The sequence below is a fragment of the Phyllobates terribilis genome, unplaced genomic scaffold (genome assembly GCF_046119375.1).
Source record: "Phyllobates terribilis strain yellow unplaced genomic scaffold, ASM4611937v1 Scaffold_9__5_contigs__length_417890890, whole genome shotgun sequence".
NCBI classification, from domain to species: domain Eukaryota; kingdom Metazoa; phylum Chordata; class Amphibia; order Anura; family Dendrobatidae; genus Phyllobates; species Phyllobates terribilis.
In genome coordinates this window covers 95,802,141-95,824,026 of record NW_027362769.1, presented here as the reverse complement: position 1 = coordinate 95,824,026, position 21,886 = coordinate 95,802,141, and the positions used below count along the sequence as shown (strand labels likewise).

Sequence of the window (21,886 nt, the reverse complement as noted above, 5' to 3'; positions counted from 1 at the left end):
TCGCTTTCTGAGCTCTGCTGTGTCTAAAAAACTCTGATTGTGTCACAACTACTGCACCCAGTAAACTAAGTGACACATCATTGAAATCAGGGTCTCTTTCTCTACATTATGCTGCTCTCATACGAGGTAGCAAAAATATAGTGACAGATTCCCTTTAATTAGATACACTCTATTCATCAGTCAGGGAATGGGACCAACTTGAAATGCCCCTCATGGGTCCAATAAAAACCTCAGAGTCTGCCTTTCGCATTTACAAAATCACATGCCACCGTAGCACCCGTAATATAATTTGTAATTGATTTGCGAAATTATTATTTGTTAAGCTATGGTACAGGAGGCTTGAAACTAACAAAAAAATAAAGATTAAGGAAATGTTCTTTAAAAGTTGAAGCTATATATCATTAAGGACATTTTCCAACCTCAAACATTTATGGCTCATTTTAGGGAGATGGGGGTCCCACCTCTAAGACTGATATATATCTCAAGAATCACTTGGCTTATTAGGCTATTTTTTAACTGCTATAATAGTGAATGGATGGAGCTACGAATGTGCAACCAACTCTCTTAATTTACAGTGACACGAGACAGGGTCCATGCCTGGGACAGTTGTAGGGTTGCTACAAAAAAAAGAAAAAATGGCACCCTTATCCACCCATCTTTCCCACCCAAGGTTTTAATTGCGAGCTACGCCTGGTTTCCTTTTCACTCCTCATTCAGATGAGGCTTGTTTGGCACATGGAGAGGAAGAACTCATAGTGGTTAGGGGCTATCCATATTTAGGAACACCTTGACATGGTTGGAGGCCTTTGCGCTCTTTGATCAAAAATCGCTAACTTAAGTACCTTACGTTTTTAACGTTTACATCAATATTGGAGTTCATGTATTCATTAATTGCAGTGTGCTGACACATCGTGTATGTATACGAGACGTAGGGTCGCTAACAAGGGAGCACTATACCTAAAATTTAGGATATAACCCGTGAACGTGCCATAAGTGTAGAATTGTAGAGATGAGAATAACCTTATAATACATCACTATTCATTAGAATACAGAATAAAAATGATACTTTATATCAAATAAAACATTTTAATTGGTGAAAATTGTGTTTCATTTGAGTTGTTTGATGTGATTGTAGGTGGGGTTGTATCAAATACAAATAGAGAAAAGGTCATAAATATGACAATAGTATAGCCTACAAAGATGATTTTCCATTAAATATGTTTTTTTTTAACATTGACCAAATTAAAAAAATGAACATTTTGATTTACAGGTTACTCCGTTGGAGTAGGTCATTTTAGGTCGAAAACCAGCAATGACGTTATTGGAGGAGCCCCGCAACAAGAGCAGATTGGTAGAGTAAGGAAATGTCTAATTCCACTATTGTTTTTTGTTTTGAATGTTAAATGAAACCTGTCATCGGATTGATGGCTGCCCAAGCTGCGGGCAACATGAATCACAGTTTGTTAGCACGATTGCAGCCAGGTATATTATTCTTTGAAATTCTCCAGCATTTCAAAGAAAATATACTTTGAGGATCAGGCTGGGAATCATAGAAAATTAGTTCGACACCACCCCCAGCCGGCTCTTCCCAGCGCCACTGCAGATCATTGGCAATCACCTGTAGCAGCGCTGGGAAGAGACAGCTGGGGTCTAGCCTCATCTCCAGCTATGGTTCCCAGCCAGATCTTCAAAGTATATTTTCTCTGAAGCATTGCACAGAATAATATACCTGTCTACAATCATGAACAAAAAAGGGCCCATCTCAATCTATCAGACGAACCATGATACCTGGTTAGAAATGCCAGGACATTGGTCGGTTGTAACCTATTCAAGCATAATATAGAAGAAAAAAGGAGAACGCGTCTCTTGAAGAAGGCAGACAAAACGCGCGTCGAGTCGCGTCTGTTCATCTACCACCTGCACACCAGGGATCCTTCTGGATCAGAGGGCCTTACATTTTGAACCATTTAGGTGAGTGGCAACGCTGGGAGTAGGAGAATAAGGCACGGAATTTTCCATATGACCTGGTCCATTTGGACCTTTCCAACTTCAGGAAATGCTCCGGCCAGTGATGCTGCATCAATAATAACCTCATTGATTTATAATTATTGCCACACATCTCTGAAACTTCAGGCTGTGTTTCCCTGGTCTGCTAGGCACCCTGCACTTTATAGCTCCCATCCTATTTAAATTAAGTTATTGGTATATTTTATCATGTAATTTGTATTTAATAAAATGATGCTTTTACTGCCGCAATACTCATATGTTCTTCTTTTTTCTTCTGCCTACAATCATGCAGACAGGCTGCGATCCATACTGCCCTTGGTTAGGGCAGCATTGAACAGGTGCCCTTTAAAGTAAATTCTACTTTTTTTACTTTCTTTTATATACCGATAGTGCACAATCAACTTACAGCCATCATTTTTCAGATTAGGGCACTTATTTTCCAAATTAAATAGACCAAGTTGGAAAAATTTCGATGCTATAGTTATTTCTTCCATTTTATCTGTCTATTTTTTTTTTTACCTAAAGCTTTCAGCTGTACAAGCGTCTGATATTATAATAATATCTAACTATAAAATGTAGTTTACCAACATAGTAGTTGTTGCTAAAAATAGGATGAGTTTATAAAAAAAAAATTTTATACGTCAATATAATGTAATCATTATTTCCTGGGTATAAAAAGTGCCAGCCTTGATCTTTTACTTTTGTAAATCTTCACCATCTGTATTGCATGAAGCATCCTGGAACTACTGAACTCGTCTGGTTTGGTTGTGGCTGAAAGAGAAATTTTACCCACAACATTAGGGCATCAGGTCAAACCACTATACTCTGTACTTTCAGGAACTTGCATACATAGATCAAGGTGAAACAGTCAGAATTGGTAATTTCTAGACATTTGTGCCAGAAATATAACAGTGAAAAAATCGTGATAATGTTTTGAACTTACTATAATTGTAACTCATGATGTATAACACACTACTGAATTATAGGATGTCCTTGTCCCTTTTGGGGACAATTTTTGTTTTTACTTAAAGGGTTGTCCACTACTAGGACAACCCCTTCTTGACCTAAATGTTGGCCCTGATAAAATAAAAAACCTATACTCACCTACTGTGCTGCCGCCGTTCCAGCCGTGTCAGAACTCGCGGTCCCGGAGCTCTGGTGCAGTAGAATGACACACATTGAATATAAAAGGAAGTCCGGGATCTGCTGTAGCCCTGGCTTCCTCTTCATATTCAATCCGTACGAAGGCGGTGCTAGTGACGCCAGCGCTGATTGGGCACCAGGCACCATGTGTCATTCCACCGCACCAGAGCTCCGGGACCGCGAGTGTTTACACCGCTGGAATGGAGCCGGCACGGGAGGTAAGTATAGGCTTTTTTATTTTATCGAGGCCGAACATTTAGTTCAAGAAGGGGTTGTCCTAGTAGTGGACAACCCCTTTAAATGCATGTATGTATTTGGGGCTAAAATTAGGTTACATTTAAAAATTTACATTGTTTGTCTTCTATAGCCTGTGTATTGCACTGACTATTGCTTGCTGCCAGATTAGTTAACTGAGAATTCGTCAGTGAGCTTATTCCGATTGGAGCATTCGTAACTTTCTTATTTGTCTTTTTCCGAGCTGTTCACAGATGATGTATGACCACTTGAATGTTTAGCTCTCCATTGATGTGGTTTTGTGGTAATAAATCAGCACTTAGTAGCTCAGTAAGAGACAGATGTAAAAAAATACGGACTCTCCCGTCAGAATGAGCTCGCTGATGAATTTATAGTTAACTTATTTTGTGAGCCAAAAATAAGTAGGAAAACAAACAGGCTTATAAACCAAATGATTCTACATTTTTTATTGAAACCTAATTGCTATTATTATTTTACCCCAAATTAAATACATTTAGGAAAAAAATAAATGACCCCGAAGGCATCCATACGTTTTAAATTCATATACAGTGTAACATACAGAATAGACTATATACAATGTGTTACCCATGATAGAAACACATAGTAAGATGATATATACATCTTTAAGATTTATTCAAACAAGCATATTGTAAATCCATACAGGCTTGGACTGGCCCACAGGAGAACAGGGGAATCCTCCGGTGGGCCCCTAGGCAGGAGTAAGCCGCTTACTCCCAATGTGTGCAGTAGTTGGCCCAATAAATTTGATTTACTATGTACAGTCAAAGCCAGCATCTCATCATTCATTCTACAAGCTACCTAGTTTATTATTATATACATTCATAGCTAAATTTGTGAATGGAGGGCAAAGAAACTTTTGCTTGTAGCTTAACAGTGGTCCGCCAGAGTCAATCTTATTGGTGGACCTTTGCTGCCCTAGTCCAACACTGAATCCATATTAAGGTCAATGAAGTAATTCACATTTCCATTTGTACCTTACATATGCACCATGTTCTGTTCTCCATTTTGGTACTTCATACCTTACATACTGCAAATGCCAATGGATGAAAATGGATAATTTTTGATTTTTTTCTTTTTGTCGGCCTGACGTGTTAACGAAAACTTGAAGATTCTACTTTATGGCTTACAAATCATATTCTAACCAGTCTGCTGTTCTTTATCGTGTTATAGCTATGTCTTAGAAAGTGGAAATTGCATAGATTTTTTGTATGTCAGTTTACAGTATATCTGATCAACAGAAAGATCCTATGACAAAAGTGAAGTAACAACTTTTAAAGATTATACCCGTCATACAGACCTCTGTAGTATGCTCAGTAGTTTTTCTTCTTTGTCTTTCTCAGGTCTACATCTTTGCCTTTGAGGGAAGTCAGTTGATTATATTATATGAAGCGGAAGGCAAAAAGGTGCATTTTCCAACTTTTTCATTAAATCAATTCTATGTCAATGTCCATATAAAGGAAGCTTTTAGCGGGAGAATAGATGATACATGCATGATCTGTAGAGGTTCCACCACTGGGACCTTCACCAATCAAACAGGTATCCTTTGTCTCCTCTATTGCTCCACTGATTAACTATAGGACATATGGAAATAGTCAAGAACAGTGTTGTCTGTGACTCCTAATCATGAGACTGGATGTCCCGTGTTCCCAGAGTGGTCAAGTATTTTCTCATTACAACTCCAATAATTGTCTATGGGAGTGATGGAAATAGCAAAGTTCTATTTCTTCCAGTGTAAAGAGCAGTGCTGAACTTGTGAGACCGCTACATTGTTCAAATGGGGAAACATTGGATCCCTGTCCTCATGATGAATACTGGGACCAGTAATGATCAGATCTTAAATTTATCACCTATCCTGTGGATAGGTGATATATAGAGATGAGCGGGTCACTTCACACGAACCCGGCCCAGGTCAGTGCTCTCTGGCTGTTGACAGGAGCTGCATGAAGTTCCTTACCATCTGAGGTCCCAGGCTCTGCTCATGATTAGCAAGAAATCACCTGTGTACCACACGCCGCACATGAAGCCACAGCCGGCCGTCGAATCAAACATCGGAAGCTGGAAGCTCAAGAAATTTGCACAGCTCCTGTCCACGGGCAGAGAGCATTGACATGGACCAGGGTTGTGCATAGAGATCTGCTCATCTCTAGCAATACATGTTGATACTAAGCCAGCACCTTTAAAGGAGTATTCCCATCTCCAAGATCTTAGCCCAATATGTAGTAGGTGTAATAGTAATAGCAAATACCTATAATTAGAAGTGTAGTATAGTTTTTCTGATTTGCTATGTCTCTTTCCTCATGTGCAGGCATTGCAGGACCTTAGGTATCCATGGTTACGACCACTGATATAGTGACAATTAGCTAGTTGCTAGTGGTCGTAACCTTGGATACCTAAGGTCCTGCAATTCCTGCACATGAGGAAAAACATCGCAAATCAGAAAAACTATACTACATTTCTAATTGAAGGTATTTGCTATTATTATTATTATTATATTATTATTATTATTCCTACTACTTATTGGGATAGGATCTTAAAGATGGGAATAACCCTTTAAGTTTAAAAAGAAATCTCTATTGATTCATTGAAAGATGTCCTTCTGGGGTACTAAAATATATCGTCTTACTTTGGACAGTAATATATAATGGATCGTGATGAAAAATGAATAACAGTTTGTAAATAGTCAAAATGATTGATTCCAGCTTGTTTTACAATTCTCTCACCATATATCCAACCACTATTACCACAACAATCGTAGTCTGGAAATGTACATAGGAAGCAAAGTCCCATGGGGAATATTAGGAATTTATTTTTACATAGTGGGAACCATGTTCTAATTCTTGTAGGATGTCTGATGGTAAGTGACATGTTCTTCCTTATAACCAAGAACTTTGTGAGTTTTCTCTGCTAATGTCCCTGAAGCTGGTCTTGACTCTACATTCCTGTGTACTTGCTCCTTCTGAAATGGGGTTTCCCACAGAGTTGTTTGAGGACATAGTGCCTTATAAACTAGTTGGCGCAACCAATAAACTCCAGTTCTGCCAAGTGAGATGTTCCTGTTGTTTTTTCATTCCACTTGAAAAACAAAATTGCAGATAAAGGTTCAACTAAACTGGAACTAGATCCATTCATTTTTTAACTTACAACACATTAAAATACTTTACCTGCTAATTGCTATTCCAAAATCTAATGTAATTTTATATCAAACTGGACCAATAAGTAAAAGCTGCTTATTTCCATTACTAGGATTGTGATAGGAAATATTTGCGATCAGATCAATCTTTTACTGTGTGATGATCTAACATGTGGACGGGTTTACTAAGCTAGTATATTGGTCAGATTACGGCCCCTTTCACACGTCTGATTTTCTCGTATGTGTTGTCTATATGTTCTTCACAGAACACATACCTATTATATTCTATTGTGGTGTAGACATGTCCTATTTTTTGGGCAGAGGTTCGTGTAAAAAAAAAAAAGAGAGACCGATCCAAATTTAATCCTAGTTGGGGATAAAAGTCACCAATTCAAGTCTATCAAAACAGTGAAAAACTCAGACAGTACACTGATAGCATCCACCCTAGTGCTGTCTGGTTTCCACTAATACAGTAGTTTGATTGGGAAAGCTTGAGAAACCTTCATCTCTTTTCTTTTTGCACACAACAAAGACTAATGACACAACAATGGTAAAAGCTGACACACGGACCAAACACTGATGAAAATCTGATTCAAAAATTCAAAAATTATTCCTCTTTGCGAAACCAGTCTAACCAGTATAGCTTGGGGCGCACCCGCCAAATGCAATGCCAGACTGTGCTTGGGCAGAGAAAAGTCGAGAAGATAGGAGAAAGGTTGACACTCTGAATTTCCTTAAAAACTCTTCTTTATTTTTGCAATTTTAAAACATGGTGCAGGGGAGCAGGTCTCCATCAGGACGATGACTGTTTTGCGTCAAACCGACGCTTCAACGGGTCCAACGGGACCTTAAAATGGCCATTTTGCATCTAACTGACGCTTCAATGGGTCCATTGGGACCTTAAAAACTATTCTTTAATTTCACAATTTTAAAACATGGATTCAAGGGAGCGGATCACTATCAGGACATCAGCCGTTTCGCGTCTGACTGACGCTTCAACGGGTCCAACGGGACCTTAAAATGGCTGATTCGCATCTAACCGATGCTTCAGTGGGTCCAATGGGACCTTAAAAACTCTTCTTTATTTTCGCAATTTTAAAACATGGATACAGGGGAGCGGATCACCTTCAGGACATCGGCCGTTTTGCGTCTAACCGACGCTTCAACGGGTCCCGTTGAAGTGTCAGTTAGATGCAAAACGGCCATTGTCCTGATGGTGACCCGCTATCCTGCATCCATGTTTCAAAATTGCGAAAATAAAGAAGAGTTTTTAAGGAAATTCAGAGTGCCAACCTTTCTCCTACCTTCTCGACTTCATAAGATTTTGAAGTCTCCGGTTAGAGCACCTGTTGATCCTGGCGCTTGCAAGCTGCAATTTGTTTCATGACGCTGATTCAAGGTATGCGAGATTGAACGGTGCCAGCTATTTTATTCTTTGATGGGCTGAGAAAAGGTGGAAAACCGATAAATCAAAAACAATTGGTGGAAAAAGAAAAATGTACCCCCACAAAAATTTGCAAAAAAAAAAGAACAAGGTAATATTAGTATATAAGAGAACTATTGCTTTACATATCAGTAGACCTAATACAGAACGAGAGTTTCTGAAGTCTATGTCCCTTTAAACTACATAACCAGTGAATAGCTTTACAGATAATGTTATAACATTTCAGCAGTTTTAACCGACACATATTTAGGATGCCGCACTCATTAACAACCTCATTCACAGCTAAGCAATAGAAATACAAGATTGTTACACTGCCAAACCTCTGGTGCCATATGGTTAGCGATATACAGTACATCATTGTTAGTGATGTTCACCTCTATAATTTATATGGATCGATTAAATTACAGACTTGGTTGCTAATGCTTGCTAGCTACTAAATGGATAAAAGGAAAAATGCAAATTAGAAGTTTTGCAAATGAAATGGAAAATGCAAAGCTATATATTTATGTGTATATATAGCTCATCCTGTATGACACTTATACTATAGATCTCTATCCCCAGCTTGGTTCATACTTTGGGGCTTCTGTGTGTGCCGTGGACTTAAATGGTGATGGACTGTCAGACTTGCTTGTCGGAGCACCAATGGAGAGCACAGTGCGAGAGGAAGGGAGAGTCTACGTCTACATGAACAATGGAGAAGTGAGTCGTTGATTTTGTTTTTTTTTACATATTGTTTATACTGCTTGTATCATAAAAGATAGGATTTTGTTGTAAGTTCATTATTAATGTTTGGAGTATAACTTGCAGGTCAGGATCCCAGATAAGATCCAGGAATATGATTTTATTGATTTTCAGCCATACAGTTTATTAAAACGCATCATTACTTTGGAGGTGCTGATTGGTTTTGACATATATTCATATATTGATCCAGGAATATCTGTACGGTCATAGCCAAAAGTTTTGAGACTGAAACAAAGTTTGTTTACATGTAGTTTGCTGCGCAGTGTTTTTTGATCTGTTAGTCGGATATTTCTATGGTTGTTGAAGTATAATTATCAACATTTCATAACTTTTTAAACTTTTATTGACAAACAAAGTTTATCCAAAGACCCAATATTTACAGCGTTGGCCCGTATTTTTCAAGACTTCTGTAATTCGCCCTGGCACGCTAGATTTCAACTTTGGGACCACAACCTGGATGGACCATGATGAAGCACCAGGTCACAAGGCAAAAGTGATTACTAAGTGGATTTGTGATGAACAAAAACTTTACATTTTTGGGTCCATGACCAGGAAATTCTCCAGATGTCAACTCCATTGAAAACCTGTGGTCAACCCTCAAAAAGTGAGTGGACAAAAACACAGAATTTGTGATAAATTCCAAGCATTGATTAGACATCAATGGGCAGTCATCATTCAGGATTTGGTCCAGAAGCCGATATCCAAGATGAATCATAGAAGTCTTGTATAAGAAGGGTGAATTGCAGAAGTTTTGAAAAATAAGGGTCAAGAAATGTCTTACTAAAAACACTAAAGCATCAAACTATGTGAAATCAAAAATTGGTGTGAGTCTCAAAATGTTTGGCCACAATTGTAGATATATCCTATACACATGGATGCAGGCTCAGAGCATAAAGTTGTAAAATAATATATGATGAAACTATATATTAGCACTGGTCTGATTTGCAAATTTAGAAACTATTTGGGGTACCGTAGTTAATTAACACACAAACTCCTTCTTTTTAGACTCATAAAACTGTGCGCATCACTGGTTTATAGAAGAAATCCTAAAATAGAAAGTGCATATACAGAACGTCTGCTGTCCTAGTGTTTATGACATAGTGATAATTGCCGAGGGCACAGTGCACTATGAACTAATGGGCGTAACCAATAAACCAGACTTCCCAATGTTCCTGTTATTTGCCTTTAACCAAAAAATATTACAGACAAAAAGGAAGCTAAGCTGTAACTGGAATATAAAATTGGATAAGTGAACTTTTCTATAGATTTTATCTAATCTGCAATATGATGATACACATCACAGTCAGACTGATTCCCGAGGATCATTTCACATGTAGAAAATAGCTGCTAATGACATTTGCACATATATATTACACATGGGAATAATTGACACATACAACTGTCACTGGAGCTAAAAATTAAAAAAAAAATTGTGCTAAAATGCTCATTATGGCAATGTGCTCAATTTGTTGTAAGTGTGCTCTAAATTTACATTTTCCTCACTAAAAAGTATTTTGCCTCATCATACTAGTAGCGTAAAAGGAAAAAGTCATACAAGCAACCTTTCCTTTTATTTTGAGACGTATTCATACATTTAAGGCGTTGCTTGCTTAGTTCTTATCGGTAATTGTCATAAACTTCGATGGAAATGGCATCACGTAAGGACGATTGACCCCACCACTCTGTTGATTTATATGGAAAATGCTTTGGCGTGGACATAGTGAATGGGAAATAGCAGACCTTTGTTCTACTAATATGTGAAGGTTCACGAAGTGGGACCCGCACTAACCAGGCATTTAGGACATATCCTGAAAACATGCCAAGTATGAAAATATCCCATTCGAATAGATATTTATACAAAGTGTTCATTTTGTTCAGAACCACTCATTTTGGTACTTTTATATCATCTGGACACCAATGGTTTTCCATTACAGTAGAACAATTTTCCATCTTCAGTCTCCCATGTTTTATACAGTAGGTCATACTTAAGGGGCAACTTTCCCTAATCTTCACACAGAACACTGTCACCTGCATCTAGACAGCTATAAAGTCTGCTGAAACCAAAAAGACCATGGCTCAGAAATAAACTGCTGTACTATCCTATCAGGTCTGTATGATTACTTCCCATATGTCGCCCATTTCTTGTCAGCAGCGCCATCATAGTATCATATCAATGTAATACAATGACAAATGGCTCATCTCCATTGATCTCCACTGGGCGCATAGAGCTGTTCTGGATTGTGAATTCCACAACACCTTCCCGATCATTATTGTGTCAAAGTGGATAACACAGTGGTTCAATGGTTATCCCTGTTACTTTAAATCCCTGGGAACCTTAGTTTAAATCCAACCAAGGACAACATCTCCAAGTAATATGTACAGTACAGACCAAAAGTTTGGACACACCTTCTCAATTAAAGATTTTTCTGTATTTTTATGACTTTGAAAATTGTACAATTACACTGAAGGCATCAAAACTATGAATTAACACACGTGGAATTATATACTTAACAAAAAAGTGTGAAACAGCTGAAAATATGTCTTATATCCTAGGTTCTTCAAAGTAGCCACCTTTTGCTTTGATGACTGCTTTGCACACTCTTGGCATTCTCTTGATGAGCTTCAAGAGGTAGTCACCGGAAATGATTTTCACTTCACAGGTGTGCCTGCCAGGTTTAATAAGTGGGATTTCTTGCCTTATAAATGGGGTTGGGACCATCAGTTGTGTTGTGCAGAAGTCAGGTGGATACACAGCTGATAGTCCTACTGAATAGACTGTTAGAATTTGTATTATGGCAAGAAAAAATCAGCTAAGTAAAGAAAAACGAGTGGCCATCATTACTTTAAGAAATGAAGGTCAGTCAGTCTGAAAAATTGGGCAAACTTTGAAAGTGTCCCCAAGTACAGTTGCAAAAACCATCAAGCACTACAAAGAAACTGGCTCACATGAGGACCACCCCAGGAAAGGAAGACCAAGAGTCACCTCTGCTGCTGAGGATAAGTTTATCTGAGTCACCAGCCTCAGAAATCGCAGGTTAACAGCAGCTCAGATTAGAGACCAGGTCAATGCCACACAGATTTCTAGCAGCAGACACATCTCTACAACAACTGTTAAGAGGAGAGTTTGTGCAGCAGGCCTTCATGGTAAAATAGCTGCTAGGAAACCACTGCTAAGGACAGGCAACAAGCAGAAGAGACAAGTTTGGGCTAAAGAACACAAGGAATGGACATTAGACCAGTGGAAATCTGTGCTTTGGTCTGATGAGTCCAAATTTGAGATCTTTGGTTCCAGCCACCGTATTTTTGTGCGACGGAGAAAAGGTGAACGGATGGACTCTACATGCCTGGTTCCCACCGTGAAGCATGGAGGAGGAGGTGTGATGGTGTGGGGGTGCTTTGCTGGTGACACTGTTGGGGATTTATTCAAAATTGAAGGCATACTGAACCAGCATGGCTACCACAGCATCTTGCAGTGGAATGCTATTCCATCCGGTTTGCGTTTAGTTGGACCGTCATTTATTTTTCAACAGGACAATGACCCCAAACACACCTCCAGGCTGTGTAAGGGCTATTTGACCAAGATAGAGAGTGATGGGGTGCTTCGCCAGATGACCTGGCCTCCACAGTCAACAGACCTGAACCCGATCGAGATGGTTTGGGGTGAGCTGGACTGCAGAGTGAAGGCCAAAGGGCCAACAAGTGCTAAGCATATCTGGGAACTCCTTCAAGATTGTTGGAAGACCATTTCCGGTGACTACCTCTTGAAGCTCATCAAGATAATGCCAAGAGTGTGCAAAGCAGTCATCAAAGCAAAAGGTGGCTACTTTGAAGAACCTAGAATATAAGACATATTTTCAGTTGTTTCACACTTTTTTTGTTAAGTATATAATTCCACATGTGTTAATTCATAGTTTTGATGCCTTCAGTGTGAATGTACAATTTTCATAGTCATGAAAATACAGAAAAATCTATAAATGAGAAGATGTGTCTAAACTTTTGGTCTGTACTGTATGTTCTCCTCATGTTCGCTTGGGTTTTCTCTGGGTACTCCAGTGTCCTTCCACAATGCAAAAAGTGTGGAAGGAATTTAGCTTGTGAGCCCCAATGGGGACTGTGATAATAATGTCTGTAAAGTGCTGCAGAATATTTTGGTACTATATAAGTGTGTACAATAATTCAATCCAGGCAACATTAAAAATAGAAAACTTACATGACATAACTGATGGCCAAGTGTTCGTTTATCATCAGCTATCTGTCCGATAAACAAACTCAACCAAGCTTTCATGTGTTATCAACGAGGAGAGAGAAGAAAGCAGCCAGAGATATCTTATCTCCCCTGAATACAAAAAAACAGGTATTGAAATTCCAGTTGCCCCATCCTTCTCAGTCAGGAGGCCTTCATACACTGCTCAAAAAAATAAAGGGAACACTCAAATAACACATCCTAGATCTGAATGAATGAAATATTCTCATTGAATACTTTGTTCTGTACAAAGTTGAATGTGCTGACAACAAAATCACACAAAAATCATCAATGGAAATCAAATTTATTAACCAATGGAGGCCTGGATTTGGAGTCACCCCCAAAATTAAAGTGGAAAAACACACTACAGGCTGATCCAACTTTGATGTAAAGTCCTTAAAACAAGTCAAAATGAGGCTCAGTATTGTGTGTGGCCTCCACGTGCCTGTATGACCTCCCTAAAACGTCTGGGCATGCTCTTGATGAGGTTGCAAGTGGTCTCCTGTGGGATCTCTTCCCAGACCTGGACTAAAGCAGCCGCCAACTACTGGACAGTCTGTGGTACAACGTGACGTTGGTGGATGGAGCGAGACATGATGTCCCAGATGTGCTCAGTCGGATTCAGGTCTGTGGAATGGGCGGGCCAGTCCATAGCTTCAATGCCTTCATCTTGCAGGAACTGCTGACACACTCCAGCCACATGAGGTCTGGCATTGTCCTGAATTACCCAGGGCCAACCGAACCAGCATATGGTCTCACAAGGGGTCTGAGTATCTCATCTCGGTACTTAATGGCAGTCAGCTCTGCTCTGGCGAGCACGTGGAGGGCTGTGCGGCCCTCCAAAGAAATGCCACCCCACACCATTACTGACCCACTGCCAAACCAGTCATGCTGAAGGATGTTGCAGGCAGCAGATCGCTCTCCACGGCGTCTCCAGACTCTGTCACATCTGTCACATGTGCTCAGTGTGAACCTGCTTTCATCTGTGAAGAGCACAGGGCGCCAGTGGCGACTTTGCCAATCCTGGTGTTCTGTGGCAAATGCCAAGCGTCCTGCACGGTGTTGAGCTGTGAGCACAACCCCCATCTGTGGACAGTGGGCCCTCATACCACCCTCATGGAGTCGGTTTCTAACCGTTTGTGCAGACACATGCACATTTGTGACCTGCTGGAGGTCATTTTGCAGGGCTCTGGCAGTGCTCCTCCTGTTCCTCCTTGCACAAAGGCGGAGGTAGCGGTCCTGCTGCTGGGTTGTTGCCCTCCTACGGCCCCCTCCATGTCTCCTGGTGTACTGGCCTTTCTCATGGTAGCGCCTCCAGCCTCTGGACACTACGCTGACAGACACAGCAAACCTTCTTGCCACAGCTCGCATTGATGTGCCATCCTGGATGAGCTGCACTAACTGAGCAACTTCTGTGGGTTGTAGAGTCCGTCTCATGCTACCAAGAGTGTGAAAGCACAACCATAATTCAAAAGTGACCAAAACATCAGCCAGAAAGCATTGGTACTGAGATGTGGTCTGTGGTCCCCACGTGCAGAACCACTCCTTTGAGTGTGTCTTGATAATTGCCAATAATTTCCATCTATTGTCTATTCCAGGGGTCCCCAAACTTTTTAAACAGGGGGCCAGTTCACGGTCCCTCAGACCATTGGAGGGCCGGAATATAGTTTTTAAAAAAAACTATGAACAAATTTCTATGCGCACTGCACATATCTTATTTTGAAGTAAAAAAAGCAATACAGGAACAAATACAATATTTAAAATGAAGAACAAGTAAAGTTAAATCAACCGGTATTTCAATAGGTAGGTAACTGTACCCAATAGGCAGCATAGGTCCCCAATAGGCAGGTAAATGTACCCAATAGGCAGCATAGGTCCCCAATAGGCAGGTAAATGTACCCAATAGGCAGCATAGGTCCCCAATAGGCAGGTAAATATCCCCAATAGGCAGGTAAATGTCCCCAATAGGCAGGTAAATATCCCCAATAGGCAGCAAAGGTCCCCAATAGGCAGCATAGGTCCCCAATAGGCAGCATAGGTCCTCAATGGGCAGGTAAATGTCCCCAATAGGCAGGCTGTTTCCCCCTTATAATTAGTGTTGAGCCACCCCCGTAGTGTTCGAGTTCGGTTCGGTTCGTCGAACACCCGTGTGTTCGCCGAACTGTTCGTCGAACTGTTCGTCGAACACCTTCGAACACCGTTAAAACCAATGGCAGGCAAACAAAAACACATAGAAACACATAGAAAACACCTTCAAAGGTGTCCAAAAGCTGACAAACTGCTCAGAAGACACAACTAACACATGGAAAAGTGACAAGTACATATAGTCATGCGAAAAGAAAAGAGGTGGAGGAGTAAAAGGAGGGGGAGACACAGATATAGGCATGTCATGCCCTTCTAAAATCCAAAAAGTGAGAAGCCGACACATTCAGTCCGCTCCTGCCCGTGCCACCTCCGTGTCGCCGGGTTTGTGCCAGAGCCGCGGTGAACCCTGACGGCCAGCCCCCCTCTCCCAATACCGGTGCCTGTCCGCTGGTGGGTCGAGAGAGCCCCCCTGTGGTGGAGGCAGCTCTAAGCTTTTTAATTTAAATTGTCCCTCTAATTTGAATGAATACACTTTAAATCCATTTACAAGGATCTATTGGAGGGCAAGTCTCATGCCAGCAGCCGCGTAATTCCAGCTCCAGTAGCGTCCACTAAAGCTGCTGCAGTTAAAAAGCTTTTATAAGGATCGAGCTCGGCTGTCCACCGCAAGGCATCCTAGTGCCAGTCCCAGCCCCTATGCCTTGGGGTGCCTCCTGATGCTCTTCACTGAGTATCCCGTGGTCCCGAAGCATTTCCTTTGAAAAAATTAAGTGTCCAAACTACAGGTGGTGTAGCTTGCTTAACAGCCGGGATAATCCGCTGACTAGCAGACACTGCTACTAGGCACAAAGTATTTCCTGGGCTAGATGCAGTTAAAAATTTGTAAGTAGATACTCTCGTTGGATGCTGAGAAAGCATTCCATAGAGTCTCCTGGCACGCCATATATGATTCTCTTAAAAAGCTTGGGGTAGGGGTCTAGGGGACCCTTTTATAGCCAAAATCACGGCCCTGTATCACAATACGTCACCTAGGCTGAAGATAAATGGAACTGTAGCACCGAGGGCTCGGTTGCTACAGACGTATTGCACCTCACCCAGAGGTGTGATATCTCACTCTCAGATAAGGATGGAGTGTGGATCAGGACCCGACACCTGCATGCATTACACCACATTGCCGTGGGGCAGGGCGACCAATATGCCCCTGAGATGGGCACGACAGTCCCTGTCCTTGGCTGGAGTGGGGGGAGGGAACACTGAGGAAGGAGAACCCTGCAGTGCAGGAGCAGGGAGGAAGCAGTTCCTGGGTGCATTGAGAAGGGAGTATAAAAGGTGGGCACCATCTTAGTTCAGTGCAGAGAAGTCTGAGCAGAAGTGGCAGGGAGCAGGGGCTCTGCATGAGCTCTGCTCCGGAGGCGGGCCTAGTAACAGAGGCCCAGGCCTGCAAGAGGGAGAAGGAAGGAAGAGGAGCGGAGAAGGCTCCAGGAACGAGGAATGAAGGGATCCCAGGGGTGCGGACGGGCGAGTCGCCACCGCACGCCCGAATCCACCTGCGTGGAGGGGTCAGGCCAAAGGGGGAGACCGGTCCCCGAACTAGTGGAGGCAGGAAACGACCCTCAGCTAGAAACCGGAGGCTCTGACATTTTATGTGGCGCAGCCCCTTGCTCCACCCGCTAGGAAGGCACCACATAGGGTCAGGGAAACTGGCGCCAAGTTTACCAAGAGGAGGCCCGAGGCAGCCGGACAGAAGTGTTGGTAAGAAAGGCCAGACAAAGGACACACAAAGGGGGTCCTGTGAAGCGCTCCAAAGTTATCTGGGAGTTGTCTGAGCCCCTCACCTGGTGAGCACAGTACGACGTGGGCAGCCGTTACCTGCAGACGTGGTCTGGATAATAAGAACTGTGAGTAAAGGCCCTGAACTGCATCACTGACTCCGTGTCGTTACTGCTGCTGCCCTGCACCATCACCCCCATCCTCCGCATACACTGCCCTGAGGCTATACTCCTCCCGTGGGGAGTTATGCTACGCTCTGCTGCACCCACAACACCAGCCTTAGCGGTCTGCCCTGTAGCGGCGGTTCACTCTGACCGCAATCCACGGGTGGCGTAGTCGGACATTTAAACATCAAAACCACATAAATAGTTCCGCCACTGGTTTGACCTCCCTGAGCCACGGAACCGGATCGCCGCCACGAAGACTACAACCACCAGCATCCACCAAAAAGGGTCCGGCTCCGGGTGTCCCAAGGCCCAGGGGGTGCGTCAGAACATTTTCATCACCTTTCACAATCACCAATGGGACAAGGCAGGGATGTCCTCTGTCCCCTCTCTTATACATCCTAGTGACGGAGCACCTGCTCTCATCAATTCGCCATAACCCCAATATTAGGTGGATTGAGGTGGGAGGCACCGAGTACAAGTGCTCTCTATTTGCTGATGATGTCCTAGTATATATCACTCAATCACATATATCCATCCCTGCTGTTATGGCTGAAATAGATCACTTTGTTACATGGTAAAATTTTAAAATCAATGCAGCGAAGTCTGAGGCCCTCGATGTCTCCCTCCCTAAATCCATATAGGATTCCATCCAGTCCAACTTTCCCTTTGCCTGGCCCTCACAGGGTATCAAATACTTAGGAATTCCTATTCATAGAGACCTCTCCCATCTATGTTATCTTAATTTTGGGCCCTTTATTGAACAATTCCATACAGACCACGGTTGTCAAGTTAGAACTGTAAGATTCACTACGTGAACCACTGGTGTTTTGTGGAAAAGCACATGTACACCGCGTTCCAAATTATTATGCAAAAAGTGTTTAGGAGTGATAAGGGAAGAATTTGTTTGTTTGTCAGTTAAACTCATTGATGGTGATGTGTGTCAGGGCTCTTTATATCACTGTAAGCAATTGCAGACACCTGTGCTAATTAGTTTGGCAGGTGTGTCCAATGAAAGGCAAGACTACTTAAGAAGGCTCTCTCACATTATTAAGCAGCCTACATTTTCTGCCAAAATGGGAAAGAAAAAGGATGTGTCGGCTGCTGAGAAGCAACAAATTGTGGAGTGTTTAGGTCAAGGCATGACTACAATCAACATTGTGCGATGATCAGGATGAAGTGTCTTGGCAATCAAGAAGTATGTAGCTGATTCACAGTACACACGTGTGCGTGCTGATAAGGGCAAATTGAGGACTCTTTCCTACAGGCAATTACGTCAGGTTGAAACAGCAGCGGCAAAAAAGCCTTGTCATAGCAGCAGACAAGTTTTTGAAGCTGCTTGTGCCTCCAACGTCCCCCGAACAACAAGATGCAGGGTCCTTCAGAGGTTTGCAGCTGTGCATATGCCATCCTGTCGACCTCCTCTATCCACTTCACACAAGCAGAAACGGCTCCAGTGGGCCAAACATTACATGAAGACTGATTTCAAAACTGTTTTGTTCACGGATGAGTGCCGTGCAGCGCTCGATGGTCCAGATGAATGGAGTGGAGGATGGCTGGTTGATGGACACCCCACGCAAACACGGCTACAGCGCCAACAAGGAGGAGGTGGAGTAATGTTTTGGGCTGGAATCATGGGGAGAGAGATTGTCGGCCCCTTTAGGATCCCTGAAGGCGCTAAAGATGAACTCCATAATGTATGTGGATTTTCTCAAACAGCACTTCCTGCCATGGTTCAAGAAGAAGAACCGTGTATTTCACAGCAAGATCATTTTTCTGCATGATAATGCACCATCTCATGCTGCACATAAAACATCTGCATCTCTGGCTGATATGGGCATAAAAGGGGACAAACTTATGGTGTGACCCCCATGCTCCCCTGACCTGTACCCCATTCAGAACCTTTGGAGCATCATTAAAAGGAGTGTCTATGATGGCGGGAGGCAGTTCACATCTAAGCAACAGCTCTGGGAGGGTATTCTGTCCTCATGCAAAACAATTGAAGCAGAAACCATCCAAAACCTGACAAATTCAATGGACGAGAGAGTTCAGAAGCTCCTTTCGAACAAGGGGTCCTATGTGAAAATGTAACATCACCTAGAATAAAGTTTTGAGTTGAAAACTGTTTGATTTCAGTTTCTAACAACCTGCTAATGCTTATAATTTCAAAAATGACCATTTTTTTGGTCTTTATTAAAATGAAAAGGTTGATCGAAAAGTTTGGGGGATCTAAGAGTGTGGCAACCCAGTAGTCATGATTACTTCGAATTCTGACAATATGAGGGTCATGCTGCAGGTAGTGCAGCAAGAAGGCACTTATGTGTCTTGCGCATCTCGGAGCCCCAAAATTATTTTCCGGGCTAGATGCAGCTAAAAATTATTTTTAATTTTAAATCTGGTGAAGCTTATTATAGATGGCCTAATAGGATCAGTGCTGCACACTGCTACAAAGCCCAAATTATTTTCCAGTCAAGATACAGATAAACATGATTAGTAATTTGAAAGCTTAAAACGGTTGGTAGGGTGATTTTAACCAATCATCAAGCTTTTACTCTCCCCAGGATGACACAGGGGTAGAAAAGTCGTTTCGGATCCATGATTTGTTCATCTTTATGAACGTGAGTCTGTCTACATTATCAGTGGAGAGCCGCGTGCGCTTATCTGTCAGCACACCACCAGCAGCGCTGAACACACGTTCAGACAGAACGCTGGCTGCGGGGCATGACAAGATCTCCAAGGCGTAAGTGGCTAGCTCCGGCCATTTATCCAGATTGGAAGCCCAAAAAGAGCAAGGGTCCAGTGACACAGTCGTGGCTTCAATGTTTACTTGGAGATACTCCTGTACCATCGTCTCTAGGCGTTGACTATGTGTCAGACTTCTTGTCTCCTGTGGCCTTGCAAAGGATGGGCTAAAACAGTGGTGAAATGATTCCGTAAAATTGATGTTACCAGCAGATACTGTGGTTCTGTTACGGTTTGAGTGCTGAACACTTGACGGTCCCACGGTTGGCAAGTTGGAACTGTGAGATTCACTACGTGCACCACTGGTATTTTGTGGAAAAGCACATGTAAGATTCTGCAACAGTCTCTGCTGATACTCCTGCATGCGTGCATCCCTTTCTATGGCAGGAATAATTTCTGCAAATTTACTTTTGTACCGGGGATCTAACAGTGTGGCAACCCAGTAGTCAGGATTATTTCTAATTCTCACAATTCGAGGGTCATGTTGCAGGTAGTGCAGCAAGAAGGCACTCATGTGTGTTGCGCATCCAGGAGCACCAAGTCCCTGTTGTGTTGGTGGCGAGGTAGCAATCATGCTTCCTTCCTCTGTCCTCTCCCCCCAACCTCGCACAACAGAAATGTGATCAAGGTCTCCCTCATCTGATGAGTCTTCCATCAGTTCGTCCTCCACTTCTTCCTGGGCTCCTGCACCTTCCTCACTAGTTTGGCTGCTACCATGCGCCCTGGTAAAATCATCTCCCCCACCCTCACATGCCTGCCGCCTTGGTGCTGCCGACCGTCTGGACCTTGCAGATGTTAGCCCTTCCGCATACAACTCCTCCTCCTCTACTTCCTCCACCTCCTCTTGTGCCACCACCTGACTCCGAATTCTGTTTAACATGTGCTCCAACATGTAAATCACCGGAATAGTCATGCTGATAATGGCATCGTCAGCACTAAACATCTTCGTCGCCATTTCAAAACTGTGCAGAAGGGTGCATAGGTCCCTGATCTGAGACCACTCCTCCAGCGTGATTTGCCCCACCTCTGAATCTCGTTGGCCCAGGCTATACGTCAGAACGTATTGCACCAGGGCTTGTCGGTGCTGCCACAGTCGCTGCAACATGTGCAGAGTTGAATTCCACCGGGTAGGCACATCGCATTTTAGCCGGTGAAGTGGCAGGCCCAACGACTTCTGTAGAGATGTAAGTCGCTGAGCTGCGGGATGCGAACGGCGGAAGTGAGCACACAGCGACCGTGCCCTCTGCAGAAGGCCATCTAGTCTGGGATAGTGGGCTAAAAATTGCTGGACAACCAGGTTCAACACGTGAGCCATACAAGGCACGTGTGTGACATTGCCCCGGCGAAGGGCCGCACCCAGGTTTGCAGCATTGTCGCACACGGCCTTCCCTGGTTTCAGGTCCAGTGGAGACAACCATTCATGAAATTGGTTCTCCAGAGCTGACCACAACTCCTCAGCTGTGTGACTCACATTTCCCAGACATTTCAATGTAAAAACCGCCTGATGACGTTGAGCCCTACTGCCAGCATAGTAAGGAGGTGTGCAGGATCCCTTCTGCGCAGTTAGAAAGCTTGTGGCATGACCAGACAGCCTTTGGGTGCAGGTGGAAGACCGAGAGGAGGTTGAGGAGGCAGAAGCAGTGGAGGAAAAATGACATAAAGAGGATTGACGCACAACTCGTGGGGACGGCAAGACTTGGACAGCAGCCCCTTGTCCTGCTGTCACCATAGTTACCCAGTGCCCAGTCAGCGACATGTAACGCCCCTGTCCATGCCTACTCGTCCAAGTGTCTGTGGTGAAATGCACCCTGTCACACACAGAGTTTCTCAAAGAAGCGGTGATGTTGTGTGCGACATGCTGGTGGAGCGCAGGCACACCTTTCTTTGAGAAGTAGTGCCGACTGGGCATCTGGTACTGGGGCACTGCGACGGACATAAGGTCTCGAAAATCCTCTGTGTCCACCAGGCGGAAAGGCAGCATTTCTGTAGCCAAGAGCTTGCAGATGGTGAAATTCAACCTCTTAGCTTTCTCATGGCTAGGAGGAAATGGTCTTTTACTTGTCCACATCTGAGGGACCGATGGCTGGCTATTGTGCTTAGACGGGGTTGATAAGGGTGTCCCCGGCAAGCTGCCGGTCTGT

General features: G+C 43.0%; 1 protein-coding gene across 1 annotated transcript in view; it reads left to right on the top strand.

Moving 5' to 3' along the window:
• Window positions 1-21,886, top strand: part of ITGA4 (integrin subunit alpha 4) — a 229,014-nt gene that overhangs the window by 74,721 nt on the left and 132,407 nt on the right. Inside the window, exons 7-9 of the mRNA XM_073646796.1 lie at window positions 1,271-1,356; window positions 4,767-4,829; window positions 8,562-8,699. Coding sequence (XP_073502897.1) covers window positions 1,271-1,356; window positions 4,767-4,829; window positions 8,562-8,699 — 287 coding nt within the window. The remainder of the gene's footprint in view (window positions 1-1,270; window positions 1,357-4,766; window positions 4,830-8,561; window positions 8,700-21,886) is intronic.